This window comes from Caretta caretta, chromosome 4 (genome assembly GCF_965140235.1).
Source record: "Caretta caretta isolate rCarCar2 chromosome 4, rCarCar1.hap1, whole genome shotgun sequence".
Lineage (NCBI taxonomy): Eukaryota > Metazoa > Chordata > Testudines > Cheloniidae > Caretta > Caretta caretta.
Genome location: NC_134209.1, coordinates 127,425,525 through 127,450,599, shown reverse-complemented (window position 1 = coordinate 127,450,599; position 25,075 = coordinate 127,425,525). Strand labels below are relative to the sequence as shown.

The 25,075-nt window shown below is 39.4% G+C and overlaps 2 protein-coding genes across 8 annotated transcripts in view; one reads left to right on the top strand and one right to left on the bottom strand.

The window, feature by feature from the left end:
• The window catches only part of CYTL1 (cytokine like 1), a 152,367-nt gene that overhangs the window by 72,510 nt on the left and 54,782 nt on the right, over window positions 1–25,075 (top strand). Inside the window, exon 2 of one of the 4 annotated variants that reach the window (XM_075128034.1) lies at window positions 15,503–15,551. The exons of the other annotated variants lie outside the window; for them this stretch is intronic. The gene's annotated coding sequence lies outside the window, so the exon portion shown is untranslated. The remainder of the gene's footprint in view (window positions 1–15,502; window positions 15,552–25,075) is intronic. 4 annotated transcript variants of the gene reach the window in all.
• STK32B (serine/threonine kinase 32B) overlaps window positions 1–25,075 on the bottom strand; it is a 251,940-nt gene that overhangs the window by 208,056 nt on the left and 18,809 nt on the right. For all 4 annotated transcript variants that reach the window (XM_048848884.2, XM_048848883.2, XM_048848886.2 and 1 more), the window contains one exon: window positions 6,708–6,763. In XM_048848884.2, the coding sequence (XP_048704841.2) occupies window positions 6,708–6,763 (56 nt within the window). The remainder of the gene's footprint in view (window positions 1–6,707; window positions 6,764–25,075) is intronic.

The following is a 25,075-nucleotide window of genomic DNA, read 5'->3' as shown; positions in this document are numbered from 1 at the left end:
CCTGATGTACACCAGTAAGCATCAGACCTCAGCCCTGTGTCTCAACACCTGAGATATATAGGAGGAGGAAATGTTTGTACAGTCAAATCATAATTTAAATTTAAGGAGGTCGTATTGTCAGGGTTTGTTCTAGGGGCAGGCAAGCAGGGCAATGACCCTGGATGCCAATTTCCAGGGAGTGCCACACTGCTTTGCTTTTTTATTTTGCCTTTTTTCCACTCTGATTGGCTGGCTGTGGGGTGGTATTTTGGAGGGGTTTTGTTCTTTTTGGTTTGGCTGCTGGTGGGGTGGTGGTTCCACAAATGTTTTCTGCCCTAGCTAGTAAAATAGGGGCCAATGCTGCAGACTGTTCAATGTACTTGACAATTTGAACAGAGAATTTGAAGAAGTCTGGTACAATATCATCCGTGGAAAGTAGACCCTGCACCTGAATTCAAATTATCCTGCCAGTGCGAGCCTGCAACTACATGGTTACATCTGCAGTAAAGCTAAATGAAAATTATAGTATTTCATTCCTAGTCAATATTTGATTTATTGAATATCCAGATATATAATGTTTACGGTAATTTGTTTGATTAGACTCACATTTTGCAGAACTCTATTAAGGAAGAAAAGAAAATCTAGTTTGATCAGATGCAAGCACACACTTGCAATATTTGACAGGGTGTAAAACAACCATTACCTGGACTTATCTTAGGAATTTGCAGTTTGAATGATTTTTTAAATTGTGTTCCCTGATGGACTTCTTTTACAGGTCATAAACCAGGAAAAGAAATACTGACTACCAAGCGGAGGACTATTCTTGAGGAATTTCTGACTTGGCCAGCTTTGGGTATTAGAGGAAATACTAATGGTATAGTGCCCTGAACTTTGAAAGTTCCCTTCACCCAGAGATCTCAAGATACTGTGAAATATCAATGCCCTGTGGTACAGAGGAGAAAACTGCGAAAGTAGCTACCCAAAGCCAGAAAGGAAGTTAGGGATAAAGCCACTGAGACTGCTCACTTGTTTAAAGGTAGATATATGCTTGCATACCTTTGTGAATCGCTACCTAAATCAGGCTCAGAACTTAGGTCACTTGATATTTAAGCACATCCTTTGCTGAATTGGAGCCTTAGCTGTCAGAGCAGGGTAAATAAACCTTTCTATTTCAGGAAAACTAATTTTACTCCTTTTTTCCTCCCCCTTTTTATCCATGGCCCCTTCCTATCCTGCTCACAGCCATTGTGGTATACCTTTTCACTTTCTCTAGTAAAAGAACTACTACTGTAGTTACAAGACTGCATCTGCCCTGTCAATCTCAAGAGAGATACTGCTCCTTTAAGAAAATGGTACATGTTGGTATAGGGTCATTTGAAAGTCTGGTGACCACTTCTCAAGTCTTTATGTCTCAAGAGCTCATCCTCCTATCTGCTGAGTGGCCTGTGAATTCTCATACAACAAATACTATTGCAGTCAAATATTGAAGATAAACTGCCACTCAGATGTCAACAAGAAAAGGAGTACTTGTGGCACCTTAGAGACTAACCAATTTATTTGAGCATGAGCTTTCGTGAGCTACAGCTCACGAAAGCTCATGCTCAAATAAATTGGTTAGTCTCTAAGGTGCCACAAGTACTCCTTTTCTTTTTGCGAATACAGACTAACACGGCTGTTCCTCTGAAACCTGTCAGATGTCAACAAAAGTCAGGAAAAATGCTTTCTTGTTTTTTGAGGCTGTCTCTAGGGAGACAGGGTAGCTGCTGAGGGAGTTAGCTCCAGAGGGGAAGAGAAGGACAGCTGATGGAGAGAATCACCTTGAGCACTGCGCACAAAAGCATGCTGAGATGTGCAAAGTCTTTGCCTGGCTGTCATATCAGCTGCCACCTGCAGCTGAACCCTGCAGAGGCCTAAGGTTGCTGTAGCAACCCTGTAATTTTAAGATATATCTACATAGACACTGCATCCCAGTAGCAGTAAAATATAAAGCTAGGAGTGTCATAAAAAGTCTTGCAGCTGTCAGAAGACAAAAGAGGCTGGGGTGGCCAGAAGAGGGGAAACAACAAACACTGCTCCTTAACATGGAAATTTAACAACATGATGAAGGAAGCCAGACTGAACAGCAACATCTACTTCCTGAGCAGATGCAAGAAACACATCATCATCCCCAGAGGACTGTCCATCTATAACCCTCTGACTACTGCATACAATTCTAAGTGTGTGGGAAAGCTCTGCAAAGGGACCTCAGAAAAACTGAGGAACCATCTTACATACTCCAGAAGGGAACTCCTCAAACAAGAAATTATCACATGCTCCCACAAACTGGGAGAAAAAAAAACCCTCTCAAAATAAACAGGAAACCTACTTGGAGATCATTCAGGAAACCCAAAACAACTCTAAAAAAAAAGGCCAATGACAGCCATCCAACACAAAAATAAAATGTGGAACCACCTCTGGGAGATACCATGACACCAGGACCCCCACACAATACACAACACCTCAACATCATCAACATATCAAGACTGCCCCTAACTGGAACTGAAGTATCTGTACTCTCCAAGAGACTGGTTTTCTGCTCCACCACAGAATCTGATACCATACTATCATGTGGAGAACCAGAAGAATTCTTCTGCTGACACCACCTCAAGGAATTCTGTCACAACAAAGATACCACTACCCACAACTATCACATCCCCATCAACAGTCATAAGGAAAAAAAAAAGAAAAGCAAAAAAAAGAATAATCTGACTGGACACCCTCCAGCAGACAAAGCCAGACATTGGATCATAACATCCATTGCTTTAGGGGAAATAAATCAGTGATATTCTCAGCAAATATTGCATCTATCACAGTCTCTCCACTACTGACACAGGATAGCTACACAGCCCATGAAATCCAACTATCAGATAGCGATCAAACCAGCAGACAAAAGAGGCGCCATTGTAGTCTTTAATTGTGATGACTACATCAATGAGGCTAACAGACAACTCTCGCAACCTACTATAAAGAACTCAAAGGAGACCCAAACCACAGTTTACACAAGAATTTAAAGGTACCATCAAATCCTTCCCCAAACAACTCCAAGAGAAACTCTACAACCTCATCCCCCATGAACCCACCCCACAAGGTGCGCCACAAGATACACAAACAAAGGAATACAGGCAGACCCAGCATACCTGGCCCTGGCACTCTTACTGAAGGAATATAGGACTCATATAAACCATCTTCAAACCACTTACCACACAAAGAGCCAGCTTCCTCTAAGAAGCTCTGCAACTTTAACAACCTCCCAGAGAACACCACCCTTGCCACAATGGATACCACCTTCATATACACCAACATCTTTCACCATGATGGCATCACTGCCTCCTTCAAATACTTACAAGATAACGTGCAGCACTCTGAAATCCACCCCAAATGAATTGCCAAACTCACCTACAGCAACTTCACATTTAACGAACATTTTGTCCAAACCATGGGAATAGCCATGGGTACTAGGATGGTTCCTCATTATTCCAACCTCTTCATGGGCCACCTTGAGGAAGGATTTCTGGAAAAAACGGACCATGAAACCAATGATATACCCGAGTTACATCAATGAGATTTTCAACCTCTGGAGAGATGACCTAAATGCCTTCTGATTTCCACCATAACTTGAATAACCACTGTCCATCCATCAAATTCTTTCTAGAACACTCCCACACCAGCATCAGCTTCAGCAATGGAACCCTATAAACAACTATCTGCAAGAAGCCCCTGATTCACCACACTTACCTCCACAGATCAAGCAGCGACCCTAGAAACACCCTAGAAAAATAAGTTTCTCAGCCAGGCACTCAGGTACCACAGAATTTGCTCTGGAGAGAAAATTCTGCATACACACCTAAACACATTTAAAACCACCTTCACTAAACAGGGCACTCTACCAGATAAATGGACCACATCACGGAAAGGGCCACCCAAATTCCCTGGGAGAACCCATTACAACAGGCAAGGGGGAACCACTCACCACACTTCCCAATTTGTCATACCACCTCACAGTGGAAGAAATCTTTTCTGAACCTACTCTTCTGGCCTGCAAACAACCCCCCACCCTCACAAACAGAAGTGAGCTCCCCACAAACCAAGGCACACCAACTGAAAGCAGCACCACACTCTGCCAGAACAGCAGATGCAAAACCTGCAAACATATCTCCACTGCTACAATGATCAACACCCCCCACATAACACACCTTTCAAGATCCATGGATCATACACATGCCTATCACATGTGGGGTCTCTCATCCACTACATGAAATGCCGCAACGACTGTGTGAGTGAAACCAGACAGTCACTATGCTCTTGAGCTCACAAAAAAAAGACAAAAAACACCATATCACCCATGAGCAAACACTTTTCATAAATCGATCACTCCATATATGACCTCTCAGTCCTCTTCCTCCAAGCAAACCTGCATAATACCTTCAAAAGATGAGTCTGGGAACTTAAATTCGTAACTCTGCTGGACCCTAAAAACCATGGACTTAAACAGAGACACTGGGTTTATGGCTCATTAGAACAAATTGTAACACACCCTACTGCCTGCTAGCATGCGTGAACCCCTTGTGCTTAACACTCTGTCTCAACTTGTATTTAGCTCAGATGCTCTGGTTACCTTCTCCAGTCCTGAGAAAGGGCTCAAAAAGCTTGTCCCTTCCACCAGCAAAGGTTGGTCCAGTAAAAGATATTACCTCACCTATCTTGACACTAAGGCAAGTCAAGAAAAGTGCCATGCTCTACAAGCACAAAATAAAATACGGGACATCAATCGGGGAGGGTATTACAATAGGTTCAGGCACAATTTACCAAAATAAGGAAATGATGAGGCAACAACACTGTGTTGCTGCTTTCCGTCATGAGGAGGTTCCAGAAGGAGATTGACAGGTAAAGTTGGGATCAAAGTAATTCCTGAATGGATGGTAGGGGCTGAAAGGGATTTGCTGAAAAAACTTTTTTGGAAGCTGTGCTTTTGACCCGCCCTCCTTGTGGATACTGTAGGACAGGTCATCTTAACATGTGTTTTCTTCTTTTACTGTTTGTGGAAGAGACAGGATATGGAGTGGAACTTTTTTGTGTTGATTTGGGATAAATGAGTACATTATTCAGAAGACTATTTTGTTGCACTAACAACTGTACATTAAACAAATTATGTTAAAAGATGAGCAGCATGTGTATATTTCTTCCTGTTGTTCAGTGGATGCTCTAGGGGACTGTGAATCTAAATCCAAATGATAAAAAGATTCAGAGAACACTGTAGCCAACTGCACCCCAAACAAATACTCAGCACCAGAAAAGGCTGTCGTATCAGGAATTACAAAAACAGTGCTTCATGAACCGGTCTCTTTTAGGTAGCATTGCCATAGGCCCCACATGGCCCTGACAAGAATGGATCCACCAGCTAGCTCCTGAAGAGCTCAGAGGGCTGTAGTGTTCCGTTTTTCCTTCCCTTACAAACAGGCTGCATCTGGCATGAAGAGCCAGGGCCTTTTGGGGAAGGCAGTCATATCAGGGTAAGGGGGCAACTCTGAGGGAAAGATAGGAATGCAAGCTCCGGTCAAAGGTTAGGATCATTTGGATATACCTATGAATACTTATCCTGGATTTAACCTGTACCCCAGACAGTGGAATCACGAAGGACCTCTGTAGTTTCAGTTTGATGTGACGTTCTAGTAGTGCTGTGTGATAGTAAACAGTTACTGTGTTCCACCCCAGAGGTGGCTGAACCTCAGTGGTATGGGAGAGGATACTTGGATAAGTTTTGCATATGACACTCATTCCTGCAGTCTTATTCAGGCAAAACTTCTCATGAAATTCATTGGTCTAAATTAAGATTTACAGCCAAAAATTTGAAAGTCAGCTTGCAAAGTGATTTGGGTTTCTGCTGGATGAAATACACCATTACCCATGTAAGATCACCGATCCTGCAAAATTTCATATATGGACTTAATCGTAAGTGTGGGAGTAGCTCCAAAGAACACAGTGGGCATATGCTTAAATTAAATATCTCCTGAATCAAAGTCTAACTCATTATTATTTGATCTGCTGTCCAAGTTATATGCAAGCTTCAAAATTTACCATTTCAAGTAATATTCTCTCTCTAACATTTTCTTAACATGACTCCATCTGACTGCATAGCCTTGTATTTATCCATATGAAAATTTAAAATCTTGGTTATTACCGGCTTCTTTATTATATACTCATTTGTAAACAAGTCATTAGTTTTCCCTGTTCTAGCACATGCTCATTGAATTAAAGAAACATTTTCTACCATAATTACATTTCAGCTTATAGAACTTTACATGTATTTGAATCAAGGTAAAAGTATCTTTGTAATTTAAATATTGAAATAGATAAGAATGATCTTGTTCTGATCCTGATTCATCTGTACAACCTAACTGAGATGTCTGCTACTACTTCTTTCATTTATTTATTTATTTGAAGTGGATTTCTTAGTCCTGATAAGCCCTGTGGAAGATATTATAATCATATTTACACAATTAACTTAAGCAAATGTCAGAGTAACTTAATTTAATGTACAACCAAAGTTGCGCTTAATTTGATTGTGATCAGAATGCTACAAAAATGCAACTCTGTTAGTCTAACCAGAGTGAATGAGCACATCATATTAGTATGAAGAAACCTGCTGCTAGATTTACCACCAAAAACAACAACTAAACATTGATTCTTACCTTTCCGAAACTCCCTTTCCCAATAGCACGCAGTATTTGAAAGTGGTCAAAATTAACTGTAAAAGCAAATAGAAAAAGAGAGGAATAATAGTTTGTAAAATGCAGACTCAGAAATAATTATTTAAAAATTAAAAACGATGCAATGTTGCCTACTCTTGTGACTTTATCACAGATCTCATGATATTTACTGTTTTTCTTAAAGCCCCAGGTCCTCGAAATGAAATATGTTTGACTGGGGGAAAAAAAGCATTGTTTGCAGTGTTGTTGTAGCCATGTTGGTCCCAGGATACTAGAGAGAGAAGGTGAGTGAGGTGATATCTTTTACTGGACCAGCTTCTGTTGGGGTGAGAGAGAGAGAGAAGCTTTTGAGCTTACACAGAGATGACCTTCCCTCTTTAAAAATAGTTGCAGACAAAAACCTGAAAGTATGAACGGAACGGAACCTAAATACTCAGAAACCAGTAAGTAAAATAAATTAACCCAATTAAAAAAAAACACCTCATGGGTTTAAAGAAAATCTCACCTTTTTGTGGGGGAGGGGAGGGGCGAAATCTAATTCCTGGTTTTTGAACATCTGGGATTGGCAATATTGTACCAATTGGAGGGAGAATATATCCCAGTGAGAAGGATGACCACAGCTGTTGCTTCCGCCCACACACCCCACCCCACCCCCACCCACACACACACAAAAGAGAGGGGTGTGAATTCTGGCCCATGAGTGAATTTTGGGTTGCCTGATTCCACTCCGCTCCTGAGTCAGTCTTATCCACTTTTGATGTCACTGGCTCCAGTCCAATAACAGTCTACAGTTCCCCGGTGCAGCAGAGATTGTTTAGAATTTTTACCATTTCATCCACCCAGCAAAATGCATTTCGCAGGGCTCCAGAATTAATGCCAACCTCAAAGGGATATTTCATTGTTCATACAGCCCATCAGAGATCTTCAGACAGAAGAAGCTACAGAAAGTGCAAAGTCTAGTTTAAAAAAAACCAAACGTGTTACAGTGAGTATGTATGGAATCCTTCCCTCACTGCAACAACCCTAGACACTCAGGGTATGTCTACACTACAATTAGACACCTGTGGCTAGCCAATGCCAGCTGGCTCAGGCTGCAAAGCTGCTCATTGTACTGTAGACATTCAGGCTCAGGCTACAGAAGACCCTCCCACCTTGCAGGGTCCTAGAGTCTGGGCTGCAGTCCAAGCCCAAATGTCTACACCACAATTAAACAGCCCCACAGCCCGAGCCAGCTGACAAGGGCTAGCCACAGGTGCCTAACTGCAGTGTAGACAAACCCTCAGTGAAAGCAAGTTACTTCTCTTCAGATCTGATTTATTATTGAAAAGGTAATTCTCAAAATACTAATAACTAGTAAACTAAAAATTCCACACTAAAGTGTATCTGCTCTTACAGGTTTCAGAGTAACAGCCGTGTTAGTCTGTATTCGCAAAAAGAAAAGAAGTACTTGTGGCACCTTAGAGACTAACCAATTTATTTGAGCATAAGCTTTCGTGAGCTACAGCTCACTTCATCGGATGCATACTGTGGAAAGTGTAGAAGATCTTTTTATATACACACAAAGCATGAAAAAATACCTCCTCCCACCCCACTCTCCTGCTGGTAATAGCTTATCTAAAGTGATCACTCTCCTTACAATGTGTATGATAATCAAGTTGGGCCATTTCCAGCACAAATCCAGGTTTTCTCCCCCCCCCCCCCCCCAAACCCACTCTCCTGCTGGTAATAGCTTATCTAAAGTGACCACTCTCCTTACAATGTGTATGATAATCAAGGTGGGCCATTTCCAGCACAAATCCAGGGTTTAACAAGAACGTCTGGGGGGCGGGGGTAGGAAAAAACAAGGGGAAATAGGTTACCTTGCATAATGACTTAGCCACTCCCAGTCTCTATTCAAGCCTAAGTTAATTGTATCAAATTTGCAAATGAATTCCAATTCAGCAGTTTCTCACTGGAGTCTGGATTTGAAGTTTTTTAGTTGTAATATAGCAACTTTCATGTCTGTAATCGCGTGACCAGAGAGATTGAAGTGTTCTCCGACTGGTTTATGAATGTTATAATTCTTGACATCTGATTTGTGTCCATTTATTCTTTTACGTAGAGACTGTCCAGTTTGACCAATGTACATGGCAGAGGGGCGTTGCTGGCACATGATAGCATATATCACATCGGTGGATGTGCAGGTGAACGAGCATACCCCCACCCCCACCCCCAGACGTTCTTGTTAAACCCTGGATTTGTGCTGGAAATGGCCCAACTTAATTATCATATACATTGTAAGGAAAGTGATCACTTTAGATAAGCTATTACCAGCAGGAGAGTGGGGTGGGAGGAGGTATTTTTTCATGCTTTGTGTGTATATGAAAAGATCTTCTACACTTTCCACAGTATGCATCCGATGAAGTGAGCTGTAGCTCACGAAAGCTTATGCTCAAATAAATTGGTTAGTCTCTAAGGTGCCACAAGTACTCCTTTTCTATCCGCTCTTACAGTTTCTTCATTCCTTCCCTCAGGTCCCAGCTCAGGCTAACACCCAAGCTCTCTTGTACCCATAATGAGCCAGCTGCACCAGTGAGTCAGCAAATCAGTTAAATTAACAGTTTCTAGCAGTATCATCATCTGCTAATAGGCAAACACTGCCATCCTGTTACAGATATGCAATAGCAATGGTAGCACTAACCACTCTCAGGGCCTATTCCTGTCATCTCTTTATTCAGGCAGAAAATCCATTGAAGTGAAAGGGAGTTTGGATGGTGTGAAAGGGTCTGCATCAGGCCTTCCCTATACGGTTTGCTAACCCAGTGCAAAATGTAATTTAAAAAGAAACACACATTTTTCTTAGACGTAATACAAAGCCTACTTCAGAAGATTAGCATAGAATAGATTTACTCCAGAGTCACAGCAATATAAATTAGAGACTACACTGGCTTTGCATAATCATAGAATATCAGGGTTGGAAGGGATCTCAGGAAGTCATCTAGTCTAACCCCCTGCTCAAAGCAGGACCAGTCCCCAACTAAATCATCCCAGCCAGGGCTTGTGAAAGAGCAGATTTTGGCTTTCAGAACCTTTCTTAGCGGTAGTGTTGCATGAGCTAGATAGAATGCAGTGTGACCTTCAAAGCCTAGGTTAGGTGGTAGGGCTGGTAGTTAAGGGAAAAATCCCTCATTATACTGGTAGTCTGAGCAAATTTGATATTGAGACACAACCATGGGAATGTGTGATTCAGTTTTTACAATCACTTGTCAGAACAGAATCACACTTTAAAGTGAAATCCAAAGGCTACAGAACCACGTGAACTGAAATTGGCAACATTTATTGAAACTTATTAAACAAACAAACAAGAACTGGCAACTTGTGTGTTGTTCTAGCTTTGGCTGTCCATTTCCAGTGTGCCCTCCACTGTGTTAACTGGGCATCTGCAAAATTATGTATAGCACCTTTGCAAAGTTGCTCTGAAAATGTACCACTTCAGGCAAAAAAAACTACTCACAAACAAACAAAACTTCGAAGTGAGACGATATACATCCCTGTTAAAATATCTACCAGCCCAGGTCGAATAGGAGAGTAGTGCCTCTTAAGGTCGATACCAGTTATATGAGATGGTTGCAATTGTACAAGGGGGCTGCCTGTGGTAGCAGGAGACTGGTCTTGATGACCCAGGAGCTCCCTTGCAGTCCTAAGTCCCTATGTATAGCAAGTCAAAGAGAAAGGCTGACGACTCAGTGTCTCCCTGTAACAATGCTTGTAGTTTCAGAGGAACAGCCGTGTTAGTCTGTATTCGCAAAAAGAAAAGGAGTACTTGTGGCACCTTAGAGACTAACCAATTTATTTGAGCATGAGCTTAGTGTTTATGTTGACTCAATTAATGCTACTATAATATATTAATATTATATTATATTAATAATATAATATATTAAATATTAAATATTAGATTATTAAATTATTAAATATATTAATATTATATTATATTAATAATATAATATATTAAATATTAGATTATTTTTTCTAGCTTTCAGCATCTTCAAGAAAGCATTGTTGGTCCATTTGTTAGCGCTGCCATAACAAATATCTGCACGATAATCACCAGGAATTGAACCTAGGAAGCTAGAAGCAGGGTACTAGAGTGTGAGCTAAACAAAGCAGTAGGTTAATAGGGTGCAGTAGCAGAGTCATATCATCTGTGGAGCAGGCACAGTGGGTATGCATAACACACACTGAAGAGTGGGCTACAGTGCTGTTGGCGGAAGGCTTATTAAAGAGATGAGTCTAATATTTTGATCCAAATGAGGGCCTATGCTGAAAAGGCTGTGCTCCTCTCCCTTAGCACTAGGCAATCCATGGTTATTATTTATCAAAGGTGGTGTCCCGGAATCTGTTCTTTCAGTGATCCAGAGCTCGCGAGACCCCAATCCACAGAGGCTTCTGACATTTTATGCCCTGTCCCGGCTAGTCACTCTGCACAGGTGCACCCACTGAAGTCAGTGAATGGAGTGACTTGCAGGATCAGTGACCAGGATCTTGAAGCTGATCAGAGATGTACATCCTTGTAGCATGTGAAAGGCTCAGAGAGATGTGCTCCCCTTTCCTCTTGTTAAAATGGTAGAGAGTGATTTTTACTCCACTCTTTGACAGCTTTTCTCCTTTGCAAACAAGCTTATCTCTGTAACTCACATACTACACCCCTTTGATATTTCTTATACATTTTATTGATCTGGTTTTAAACCAGACACCTCTGTTTAAAGAAAATGTCATTTGATTGAGCATGGCCTGCTGCTTGCACTCCTTAGGCAGGTAAAAGTCCTATTTATGTGAATGGGAGTTTGGCCTCAGAAAGGATACGACTGGGCTCTTCAGCTAGGCCATAGACTGATTTTGACTAGACCAGCGTAACACCTGTTAGACTGGATTTCCTCTCGATATAATTCAGGAGAAAATAAGTCAGAGGAGAATCAGGTTCATTGGCTTCAAATGGCTTACTGCTGACGTACAAACAGGCATAGCTTGGATCAGAGTCTGGGCCACTGAGGCTGGTCCCCAATTACAGCTGGATAGCATTTGATGTAGATTCATCTCCAGCCATTTGAAATTAATTCCACGCAAGTTACAACAGAGATATATTATATTATTATACAGCACTGGGTTGATTTTGAAATTTATCATTTTAATAAGGGATTTTATTTTCATAAGAACCTAGATTAAACATTCATTTTTAGCTAGGGAAGGAAATTTATTAGTGTCCACTTAAATCTTATTTCTCTAAATGTTGTTCTTTAATGGTTAGCATTACTCCTAATGACAATGATAAAATTTATTTATTATAGGGGATTTAAATGCAAATTGGACTTCTTCAAGAAGTAAATGATTAAATGAAGCATTTGTCCCTTTTGGTTTAACTCAGATTACTAATAAACCACATAAGAGTGATTAAAAAATACAGCCACAATAGTTGATTTAATGTTCACAACTTTCACTCTCAGCATGAAGCTAAAGTGGAAGGTTACACTTTTCAACCTAACTTGAAGAGAAAACAATGTTGTCGTTTTGTGGGTTGCTATAAAACAAGCCCCTTACTTTAAATTTTAAAGTGAATATCTACTTCTAGGTACTGAAGTTAAGACGAGCAAGGTGGATCTGCCAGACAATGAAAAGGGACACAATCAATTGGTAGTTGTCAGGCAGATGAAAAGGAATTCTGGCTTCCTATAGCCTTGCCAACCTGAACTGTGATCTTCATAGATAACAACACCACAGGTTGAATCCTGGTCCTATTGGAGGCAGTGGCAAAGCTCCCTTACACCTTAGATTACAACCAGAGTTGTGGAGTCTAGGTCAACGCTTAGATAGGACACCCCCCTCCAGCACCTCTTCTGCAAGAAGCAGTGCTGCTGATTCAGTAGGTGACACTCTTTCCTCTAAGTCCTCTGACCCAGTGCTCTCAGCATGACACTAGAGAAGGGTAGAAGGGACATTTTTTTTTCAGATGAGACATACAGTCAAAATAGCAATATTCAATTGTAGGACTATGCTATTTTAAACAGTAGACCTATCAGAGGGTCAAGATGAACAGAAAAACATTAATTATAGCAGAGAAAAGGTGGGTGGGGTCATATCTTCTATTGGACCAACGTCTATTGGTGAGAGAGACAAGCTTTGCAGCTTACACAGAGCTCTTCTTCAGGTCTGGGAAACTTACTCAGAGTGTCACAGCTAAATACAAGATGGAACAGATTGTTTAGCATAAATAGTTAACACATAAAGAAAAGCTCTATGTATACTCTAAAGGTGGTCCAATAAAAGTTATTAACCCACCCACCTTGTCTCTCTAATATCCTGGCTACAACAACACTGCATACATTAAGCAGAGCAGTCAGCTTGGCAATAGAGCTGTAACTAACAGAGTATTGCAACCTAAACTGAGTGCTACCTTAGTGTTATACTAGTCCATTGTCCTCAGGTATTGATTTTAATCCTTCCTTCTGACTTGCTTTTTTCCTTGTACTTGCCTTTTCTTATTTAATCACACAATTTTTATGTTATTTTAGTGTGTTTTTCCCTGTTGTGAACATTCGAGACTGCAATGCCACAGCAGATGCTGAGATGAGCCATGGTTGACCATGAGCTCCAATAGCTTCTGTGCTTAAAATATCATCAAGATCAGACAGTGTCTGTGCAATGAGGGTATCACAACTACAGAGTTTTCATCCCATAAAGTATTACACATCTAACACTCTTGCATAGACTGGCAATCATAGAATCATAGAATATCAGGGTGGGAAGGGACCTCAGGAGGTCATCTAGTCCAACCCCCTGCTCCAAGCAAGACTGATCCCCAATTAAATCATCCCAGCCAGGACTTTGTCAAGCCTGACCTTAAAAACTTCTAAGGAAGGAGATTCTACCACCTCCCTAGGTAATGCATTCCAGTGTTTCACCACCCTCCTAGTGAAAAAGTTTTTCCTAATATCCAACCTAAATCTCCCCCACTGCAACTTGAGACCATTACTCCTTGTCCTGTCCTCTTCCACCACTGAGAACAGTCTAGAGCCATCCTCTTTGGAACCCTCTTTCAGGTAGTTGAAAGCAGCTATCAAATCCCCCCTCATTCTTCTCTTCCGTAGACTAAACATCCCCAGTTCCCTCAGCCTCTCCTCATAACTCATGTGTTCCAGTCCCCTAATCATTTTTGTTGCCCTCTATTGTTGTATCTAATGATGTTTTGCTAATGTAACTCACTCACCTCCTGGGTGTGGTGTTCTGTCCCATCTAGTGGCACTGGGACCACTTAGAGAAAGAGCTAAAATGAGTCAGCTCTACAGCCTTAGCTAACAGGAAGTTGGCTTTTAGCTTATGCGGTAGAGGCTCATGCACTAAGCTTCAGAGGTCCCAGGTTCAAGCCTGCCTGCCTGCCAACCACCAGGATCTGTCGGTGTTACACTAGCACAGAATCCAGGTGAAACAACAGTATGTTTGGCAGGGGAAATCATTCTTTACCAGCAGTCATATGACTATTGCTTTTTTTAAAATAGTTTTCTTGGTAGCCTTTACTTGGGAGGAAAAAATTTCCTTTCCAACTTTTGGGGAGGTTGATGCATTTTATCTTTACTAGTTTTTTAAGCAAGCACTGTTTGCAAGTGGGTTATCATATGTAGGATAATAGGGGTTAATGGTGTTTTACAAACATGTAGGAAAATAAAGTATCTCATGGAGACTGCAGTCTGAGAGCCTGATCTAGCATTTGTTACTCATTCAAATTTCCAACAAGCATGAGTGGGAGCTTTGACTAAGGATTCCAGGATCAGGCCCTATATTAGATCCAGCACAACGATTAAGGATTAAATGGCAGGAAGGGATTCTTTCCCCCAATGTATTGTTTATTTTATTTTATCTTCTTCCTCTGAAGTATCAAGGATGGTCATGGCTGGAGATGGGACATTAGAGCTCTGATGTAGCACCGAGCATTCTCTCTCTCTCAGCTGCTTGGCTGGCTGGTTTTTGCTCACATGTTCAGGGTCTAACTGATTGCTATATGTGATGTTGGGAAGGAATTTCCCCCCAGCTCAGATTGGCACTGACAGTGGTTTCTCACCTTCCTCTGCAGCATGAGTATGTGGTTCACTTGCCAGGATTATCGGGGTATATCTCACTTAATCATTTCCCTGCCACTGTGGAGGCCTGGGGCACTGGTGATACCTCAGTCTTTCCTATTCCTCTGCACATAATAGTCTAATCTCCTGGGGGCTATAATACTTTGGTCTAATTTTGGTTGTTGAGTTTAGCATGCAGGTGCTGGGTCTGGTTGGTGGACTGTGATATACAGGAGGTCAGAGTGGATGATCTGGTGGTCTCTTCTGGCCTTCAACTCTAAGACTATATTTGAGAGTGGGAGCAGATAGTGCTAGAGCAGAGGTTATGAGTGTAAAGCAGGAAGTGACTCTTATGCTGAGTGTCCAGATGAGATGACTGTAGCAAGAAAAGCAGCTAAAAGAATCTTGTAAGAATGTGTAAATTATAGTAGGCCTTCACACACACTCTTTAACTTAAATCTTTTTCTGACTTGGCATGTGGATTTCCCCAAAGCAGAGTCCCTTACACATATGTAAATGAATGCCATTTTAGAGAAGTAGTTCCAAGAGACTTTAAGCAAGCCTATAGGAGATCTAACTTGCTCATCAGCTCTGAATCTGGCCCTTACAATATATATTTTACTTGGGTATTTTACAGAGACTAGAAATTAGTTTGGATTCGCCCCGCTCATCCCTCTTCTCCCCAAACAGATTCAGAAAACTTGAAATCAAGCCCCCTGGAATGCCACCTGGAACTGAGGTACATATTTAGATCAGTCAAAACATTTTGTAGATTCCTGTCAATTTCAGCAAATTGTTTCAGATAAAAAAAGGGAAAAAAATTCAGAAATGTTGAAACCGTTCCCAGTCCCAGGTCTCCCATCTCTCAGGCCAGTACCTTCACAACCAGTCTACAGGGTGAGAGACCCACTGCAGAATAACCAATAACACAGTGGTCTGGGCACTCCCATGGGGGCCCTGGGTTCGAGTTCCTATGCCAAAGTGAGAATTTGAACACGGGTCAAATAAGATATCATATCAGATAAATGCCCTAACCACTGGGCTACTGGATAGAAGGGGGTAGGGAGAGTTCTCCCTTCACTTCCAAATTTCCTTTCCTTTGATTAAAAAATGAATTTGTAAACCTGTTAATACTTCCTAAATAAATTTAAAATAGTGTTAAAGGTGTCTAATATCAAAATAAAACATTCTGTTTTGCATCAAACAGAATTCTTCATTCAACCCAAAACTATTTTTATTGACTTTTCAATTTGCAGACAGTTCCAAAACATTTTGGTTTGGGGCTGACCCAAAATGCAATTTTCTATTTTGGAACTGGCAACAAAAATAAAAAAAAAACCAGTAGCTATTGGCACAGCTCTGGTTGTGAGGTGCTCAGATAATATGGTAATGGGGTCCACTTCAGTACTAAGAAACAGATAAAATAATTCTCGGAGTTAATATAAATTAGCCATAGAGTTGAGAACAGAACCCGATGCCCAGTCCAGCCATACCACCTCTCAAATGACATTGGTATAGCTGAAAGAATATAACACAGCAGAAAGTTCCTAATGCAGTAAAAAGATATATATTGGAAAGTAAGATATACACATTTCCTGGTCTCCCACCCCTCAAAAAAAGAAGACCATTAGGAAAATAACATTCACATCACAGTCTATTGACTTTTTACTGCCATGCTGCAGATAAACTAGATAATTTTCATGGAAATGTCTATTACTTATCCTTTTGCATAGACTATACAGAATTATATGCATAATGTTGTGTTAAAATAATAGAGTCCTTTACATGCATTCACCCCACTTGCATTATTCATGAATGGTGCAGTGATTCGAGCCAAATAAAAATAAGCAAACCATTATTTTGATACAGATCATTACGTATTTGATTCATGCCACATCGGATAGGAACACAAAATTTCCACTCACTGATTTGTAGGTTTACTTAGGAATTTAATTTAAAATATTCTCATTTTCAGCATCATTTGTTCAATTGTAAATTACATGTGGCTGAGGTGATGATATGAAAACAGGGTGGATTTTGTAGAGCGCTGACTTACCTATTGTGTGCTCAGTGTGCCTGAGATATATCTATTGTGCAAATATATCATTAGACCAAATACATTAAGAAGTGTTATTTGAAGAATTTTACACTCCATAAAATAAAACATATACCTCATCTTAAGTGCTATAGATGCAGATATATACAACTTTGGCATTGCTGAAAAGAATGCAGAGGAATTTGATTTGAAATTGTGTAAGCAACTTGGTAGATGTTGGTATCTAGATGTTGCTATTCTGAGCTAGACTTTTCTTAATTTTTCCTAGGTAATCCCACTAACTTCATTCGATTGCACAGGTGTAACTGAGGCCGAAATATGATCCAAGTTCATAAATCTGAAAAAAATGAAAACCATGACTGAGTCCTTTATGAAGCATAAGCAAAAACCACATGGTGTTTGAAGCAGAGGAATATTAGTTTCTCTATTAATTCCCCATATAAAGTTCTAGAAAGCCAAGGAATTTGGATGAAACTGTTTCTACTTTGCATGCATCATCCATTTCACATGATACAGAACTCTAACAAATCAGTTACCGCCTAGGACTACACACCAGAACACTCTGCTGCACACCACGCTTTGAACTCGACAGGGCTGCAGCGATTGAATGGAGACCTCCTGCTTTAAGAACACCATTTGTTTCCCCACCACCACCACTTTACCTAAATGACCCTATTAGCTGTTAGAAGCACAGATTTTTTGACACACAGTTGAGCAGATCTGATTGCACACAGTAGAGAACACTAGAACCTGGGGCCTGATCCTGCAATGTATTCCTCTCTGTTTACGTGAAGTTCAGCATGCCTCTGTATTTCACTACTGTGATACAGATACACCACCTCTCTGTTTCTTCCAAACTAGAAATGTTACAAAGTTGCGTTTGTTTTTTAAAATGACAAGGAATACAAAGGGAACAGTGTCTTGCAGCTCTTTCTAGCACCAGTTTCATATGCCATAACCTAGCCATAATTTTCTTCCAGAAAAGTCAGGGTTACCACATTACAATATATTTTAAAAGGTTTGCCTGGAGACAATGCTTCACAATGAAACATTCAGCCAAGGAGCTAGATTTTGATTCAAGTCTATTTTGTGCCTTAGACATCTGCTAATTTTTTTTTACATTCTGCGTCCATTTCGTATGTAACTCAAAGAACTAGAATAGCTAAATATTATTTTTTCCTTGTGGATTCGACATGTACCTTTTACTCACTTGGCAGTATTGTTATTGAGTTTTCAAGGGTTCTCCAGCATGCTTTTGCCATTTGGTTATGTTGTAAATTCTAAGGCTTTTTGAACAGACAGAGATGTGACAATTACAAGCCACAAGGTTGTTCTGGCATAAATTTGAGCAGACATCACAGCTTGTTCAACTGCTACTGCACTTGCATGCACAAGCACAGAAGATGAATAGCCAGCTATATGCAGTTATGTATTCAGCGGCCATAATGGAGTCTTGAAGGTGAACAAATATATACAGGAGAAACATGACAAATACTTAAAAATTAGACTAAGGGGCGTAAAATGTTATATTAGATGGAATCATAGTCCATATTGCTCTATTTATAGAAAATACATTAGCAAAGAGAAAGAATGTTTAAACTGAGTATAAAACACAAGCTTTTGTTGACAGAATGGTAAAAGCAGCTGTATCTTTTGAGGCAAGCAGAGAATAAGACTGGGTACTTAAATGAAGTTTGAAATAGAATATGCCACCAATATATATTCATTTGATTAGGAAGATGGGAAGAACATGGTAATTAGGAAAACAATAGGTATTTGGAGAGAAAGATAACAGCAGTTTCAAGTGATCTTTTATTTCACTTAATGCTACATTTTTCTATCATTGCATTTCAGAGCTTTGCATTTAAACTGTTTGAAGACATTTCAATTCTTCAGGCTTAATGACTGTTTTAAGTCAAATTTACCTGCTGTTTCTAATTACTGTTTTAATCATTCTCTTAATTTTTTTCTTAATTATCTACAGTCTGTTTGGATTGAGGAAGTTCTGAAGACTTTTGTATGTGCAGTCTTTTGATACAAAGCTGATAACCAGAGCCAAGTGAAAAGTGGGAAAAAATGGTTCTGTTAATATTTGAATTTGAAACAAAATTTCAGTTTGACCATTTTTGCGAACTAGTGGTGTTCAGAAAATGTAACTTCTATCCTAAAGGAAATTGGCATTTTAACATTTGTTTTTGTCCCAAAACGGGATGAAATATTGAAATATCAGAAATGTTTGCAGAATGAAGTGTTGAGAAATCTATCAATTTGGAAATCTCAAAAAATTCTACTTTTGGATTGAAATGAAAAGTAGGGTTTTTCTGACATTTTGGATTTTTTTTGACATTTTGAAATATCAAAATTAGTTGAGCAAAAATTGGAATTTCCATCCCACAGGAAATTCTGATATTTCAACATTTTTGTCATCCTAATTCAGGATGACAAATTGAAATATCAATTTTATTTGTAGAACAAAAAATTCAGAGAAATTTCTGTTTGGGAATGATGAACTGTTTGTTTCAGCATTTTCAGTCAAAACAAAATGTTCTAATATGCCTGAATGGAAAAGTTTCATTTCAATTTGTCGAACTGATCAGAATTGTTTCATTTCAAGTCAGTTCAACATTAATCTGTATTTATAAATGCACCTTATAATGGTGTATTGCCTCAAGAGAGATGTAGTTTGGGTGACTAATGCCCTCATTTTCCCTTATGGACCAGGCTCCATCTCCCATGATATAACCACAGCCACATGACTCTTATGATGCATGACACCACTTAGTCACAGGGAACATTCTGCTTATCATGGGTGATATAGTCCAGCCAGGGAACCCAGCTCATAGGAGAGAATGGGGACATCAGTCACCCAAATGACAGCTCCCATAAGACAATGCAGAACAATGGGGAAACACAATTTAATGTTAAACTGACTCAAAATGAAACACTTCGTTTTTGGGAAATTTTTGAGTTTGTAGAAACTGCATTTTCAGCTGAAAAATCATTCCAATGGAAAATTCCCAACCAGCTCCAGTCAAAGTGCCAATTCAACATGAAATGTTTCATTGAGAATTTTTCCAATAAAAAATTGTCATTGAAATCAACATTTTCTTGCTTAAATAAAATAAATTAGATTTTGACAAAACTTCTTGGCTTTTCACAGAAACTCTTTCCTTTAATCCTCTTACCAGTAAGTACATCAAATATCACCACCAAATTTGTCATACATTTCCATGTTGCATAGTCTGAGGACAAGAATGGGAGCCAGTAACACTTGGGATGAAACCCTCTGCCTGTTGAAGTCAATGGGAGTTTTGCCAGTGGAACCAGGGTTTCACTGTAACTGGCTCTGTTACTGAACTTGTGTATCGCTTAGGCCAAAGTTTGAGTGTCAATTTTGGGTGTCCAACTTGAGATTTAGGCCTTAATTTCCTTGCCCCAGTTTCCCAGATATCTTTAGAGAACATCCAAATATTAATTTAGGTTACTTTACTTAAATAGAAAAAAGATGTTTTCTCCCCTGCCCCAAAGAATGCTGCACCTAAGTACTATTTAAATGCCAAAATGTGGGATCTGGTGTTCATATTTAGGTGACCACATATGAAAATTGTTCCCACACTGTGTCATACAATAAAAGTAATTTCCTGAAACCAAAATACTTTGTGTTTACTTGTGCCCTATAAAGTAAATATGATCAATTTCAACCACTTAGAAAACAGAAAAATGTTACATTTTCTGGCATAAAATTGAATGATTGTTTTTATTCTAGTAGCTTTGGTTTCTGTTTGCCAAGGACATACAGAAAGAAGACTTAGCATTATGCCCATAACAGTTATTCTAACCACAGATTTCAATTATATCAAGATCATCCAAAACATGTAGTCCTCTTGATTTTTTTTTTAAATTTCATAGCTTTAGACTCACTGGACATTTTAATAAAAAGCCTCCCATTGACTCAATCTTTTCTCGATTAAACCACACATTTACTTTTACCAGCTGCCACCACTGGACCAAGGAACAGGATTTCTGCACTAGACTCTTTTTCTTCATGTATTTTAAAGTACATGGTTTACCTGAGTAAGTGTGTTTATTTTAATATAGGGTGAAATGTTAAAATTCTTGATGTAAGAGTTCTGAATACCTGTTTATAGGTATTCACATTTTAATCAATCACCTAGTGCACTAGACTTTCTTTTCAGAAGTAAACTACTGGGATTAGACAGAGCACCATTATAAATTACTGTCTAGAGCTTGTGCCCTGAAAAAAGTTTTCCCCCTTAACTGTATTAATTTTGGTGGGTTACGCATTTTGGAGAGGCACTAGAGTGACCTGCCATTTTATACTAAGAATCCTATTAACAATAGACTAGAATGATAAAGTGTAGTCCACTAAAGTAAAGCAAATCTTGGTTATCTAACAACAATACATCACCTGTGCCATGAGTACAACAATGTGAATTTGAAATCATTAAGCAGAAGGCAGCATCGGGGGGGGGGGGGGGAACAAGGTTGCTCAAGAAGAAGCTTCAAAGGATCACATTCTCAAAGCCTAACTTCCCTTTTGAGTCCACAATTTGCAACCACAAAAAACTGCCAGTGCAATTTTGCATCCACAGTTATGTACCGGCAAACTGTAATCATTTAGATATTCAGCTATGATTGTGTCTGACATTTAAATGATGTAGGTTGTACCTACAATTATTTTCACCTACAAAAATCATACTGTTAAATGCAAATAGGCAGTAAAAATACATCAAACAGCTAATTAAGACCATTAATTTTCCTCTTTCAGCAAGGTACTTACAAATTGCAATTATTACAGCTAGACTGTGGCAGGGATTTAGATACAAACTGTAAGGGCCTGACTATGCCACAATCTCAGGGGCCATTTCTAATGAAAACCAAGATAAGTCAACAAAACCAACAACCCCCCTATTTCATACTGAAGCACTGAGGGAGGCTGTTCCATACATTCTAGGTTCTCAGAGAGCAAAGAGACTTGTTGCAAAATCACTGAAATAAATTTCAGAACTGCTATTGCCTTCTGTGGGACCAGGGTTTAGCTCCAAGAGTCCAGTTGTATCCTTTTGCCAAAGAGCCTACTGGAATCTCGAAGGTGCACTTCATGGTAACCTTAGCAAAAGCTGCTTCAGAAAGCCCAGGCACTGAAACTAAAGGGTATTCCTAAAGTTGTCCTGAAGAAAAGAGTATTGTATCAGTGGAAGGTCATGGTGTTTAGCTTGTGCACTGCTCCATATGTATTTATAATGGTTATTAGATTAGTTATTTGTCCTCTTAGAGTAGAGAAGTCCATTTACTTACATATCATGATTGCATCAGTCAGAAGAGCCATATTTCTCTGCCACCGTCCTTAAGTTCACTAGGTTTACTAGTAAATAAACAAAACTTTCCAGGATCCACCAGCCTTGAAAACTAGTCATTGGTTAGTCCAAAACAGAATTTGTAAAAATCTGAGTCTGGTTATGGTTATGGGTGCTTCTGTCGTATTTAGTAAGATTACTGTATTACAAGGCATACAGGAATATTCATTAGATGTCAGGAAAATAGTAAGTATTTGGAAAGCAAATCTTTAATTGTCATAGCCTGGTTGAGTACACATGAGTAGTAGGGTTGGCTAAGTTTATTCAGAAAAAAATAATTTGATGAAAAATTGCTTTTTGGAGGATATGAAAATTCTCAAAAAAAATCTGATATTTTTATTAAATGGTTTGAAACAAAAATGTCATTTCAAATTGATTCTACTGAATTGAAATGAGAATTTTTCATTTTGAATCAAATAAAAAATTACTTGGGTTTTGGGATCCCTCTGGTCTCTCTCTTTTTCACCTTTCTCCTTTTCCAGTGGAAAAGAGGGAGAGAAGGGGGAGGAGAGGAAAAAGGAATAGACAAACAAACAAACACACACCACAACAGAAAGTTTTCATTATTATTTGTACTGAAATGAATTTATTGAATTTCAAATTTATTCTAAAATACATTATGTTTCCAACCATTTAGTTTAAAAATCAGAACATTTCAGGAAAAATGTTGAACAAAATGAACATTTGTCATTTGGTTTAAAATGTTTCATGGAAAAGAATCCCCAGTTTTCAGCTAGCCCTTATAATGAGCCAGAATCTCTATTGCCCAGCACCTGTGTTGTCATTTACACCAGCACAAAGTAGATGTAAAACACAGCTAAATCAGAATGCAAATAATTGGCGTGGACTTTGTACTGGCATAAGTCACTACACAAGGTGCAAGCAATGAAGTCCCTGGCCCATTGTGATGGAGGGGCTACTTATTAATCAAGTTTATTATGGTAGTACCTATGGACCAACCAAGAAAGGGGCTCCATTGTGCTAAGCACTGTCTAAAACACAGTAGTAGACATTCCTGCCCTAAAGAGCTTATAATCTAAATAGACAAAGACAGACACAGGGTGGGTGAAGGGGTGGAACATACCAGAAAAGCAAACAACGTGATGGCAACAAACGTGTTACTTCCATGTTTTGTTTTGGTGGTTTGTTTGTTTGTTTGTTTTTGTGGGTTTAGTTAGGAGACGATCAGTTAAACAGAAAGAAAAAGGGAAGGAAGAGAGGACATGAAGAGAAGGAGGTTGAGAGGAACAGCAGGAGAGGAGAGAAGAGAAGAGAAGAGAAGAGAAGAGGGGCCAGTGTGTAATGAAGCTGAGGTGAAGAAACTGTGAGGGAGAGGGAGAGAGGGGTTTGGTGCAAACAACCAACCAGCATGGGGCAGAGAAAGAACAATCAAAACTGGAGAAAGTTTTCTGAATGTCTGAAGGTTCCTGTTTTGGCTGCTTCTGCTTGGGGAATAAGTTATTACTCCACCTAAAGGTGGCAGAATATCTAATCTGTTTTTAATCCTACATCAACTACCCCAATTTAATAGAAAGGACAAAAAAAATCTTGTTAAGAGGGAAAAAAGGAAGAGGATGAAGTAGGGTGACCAAACAGCAAATGTGAACAATTGGGACAGGGGGTGGGGGGTAACAGGAGCCTATATAAGAAAAAGACCCAAAAATTGGGCCTGTCCCTATAAAATTGGGACATCTGGTCACCCTAGGATGAAGTACTTAGATAATTCGTATAGATCTATATCTATCAAATTTATAATGTTACTACTGAATAGAATTCATAAAGCCCAGATTTTATCCCTTTTCATTGATGTAGAATCAAACTCTTCACCATACCACTAAAGTACACTGACTCTGATCCTTCAAATTTCTCATAATATATGCCAGAAATAAACTTTGCTTTTAAATGACCTGCTAACAGGCCTTTTGACTTAGATGGAAATCTAAGAAGGGCTACACTCCAACCTTCCTGAATGTTACTTGGAATGGTACATGTGTCAGTGCAATTTAAATTAATGTAGTCTAAGACAGGACTGCCGTTATTCAAAAGCAAAGTTGTGGGAAATATAAAGTCCTAATAAAACCTATCAACTCATTTATGAGTCTCATCTTAATGGGTTTTAAATCCTTCAACATTAACAAAAAAGGAAACTTCAAATATAGCTGAAAAAGTTGAACAGAAAATACAAGGAATGCACAGTCTGTCCCAGCTGCAGTAAGCCAGCTGGTCAATAAAATAGGGGTCTACCCCTTTAGTGGACAGTATGTGCTAAAAGGGACAGAAATATGGAGACTAGAAAGTGTTCACCTAAGACAAGAATGGCTTTGTAATGTAACTGCTGTGATCTGAGCTGCAGGAACATACATGGTGGATAACATGCTCTACCTGTTATCGCTTGGGCCAATTCTAAATACCAATCAATGGTGTGTGCACAAGCAAGGTAAAATTTCCTTGACAAAAACTTTGGATTAAAAGCAGCAGTTGTTGAGACAACCCTACAGGAGAAGTGACAAGAGGAATCCAAAATAACTGCTAATAGTGAATACTATTACAGAGGGGAAATACAGGTTGGTGTAATTTCCAAATGACAATATAACATAAGCCAAAAAGGGACCAGTGGGTTCAAAAAGGTACAGGTGTATAAGTGAGTTAATGGATGATGTTCATAACTATGAGTCCTCAGATTCTACAGCAAAATTGTACCTAGCTGACTGAAGATACAAAAGAGAGTCTGATTTCTAAGCCACAGCTCTGAGTACGGGGCTGTGCAGAGTTGTACCATCCCAGAAGGTACACAAGAAAGATCATTCTCTGCTGCTGCTCCTCATGCAT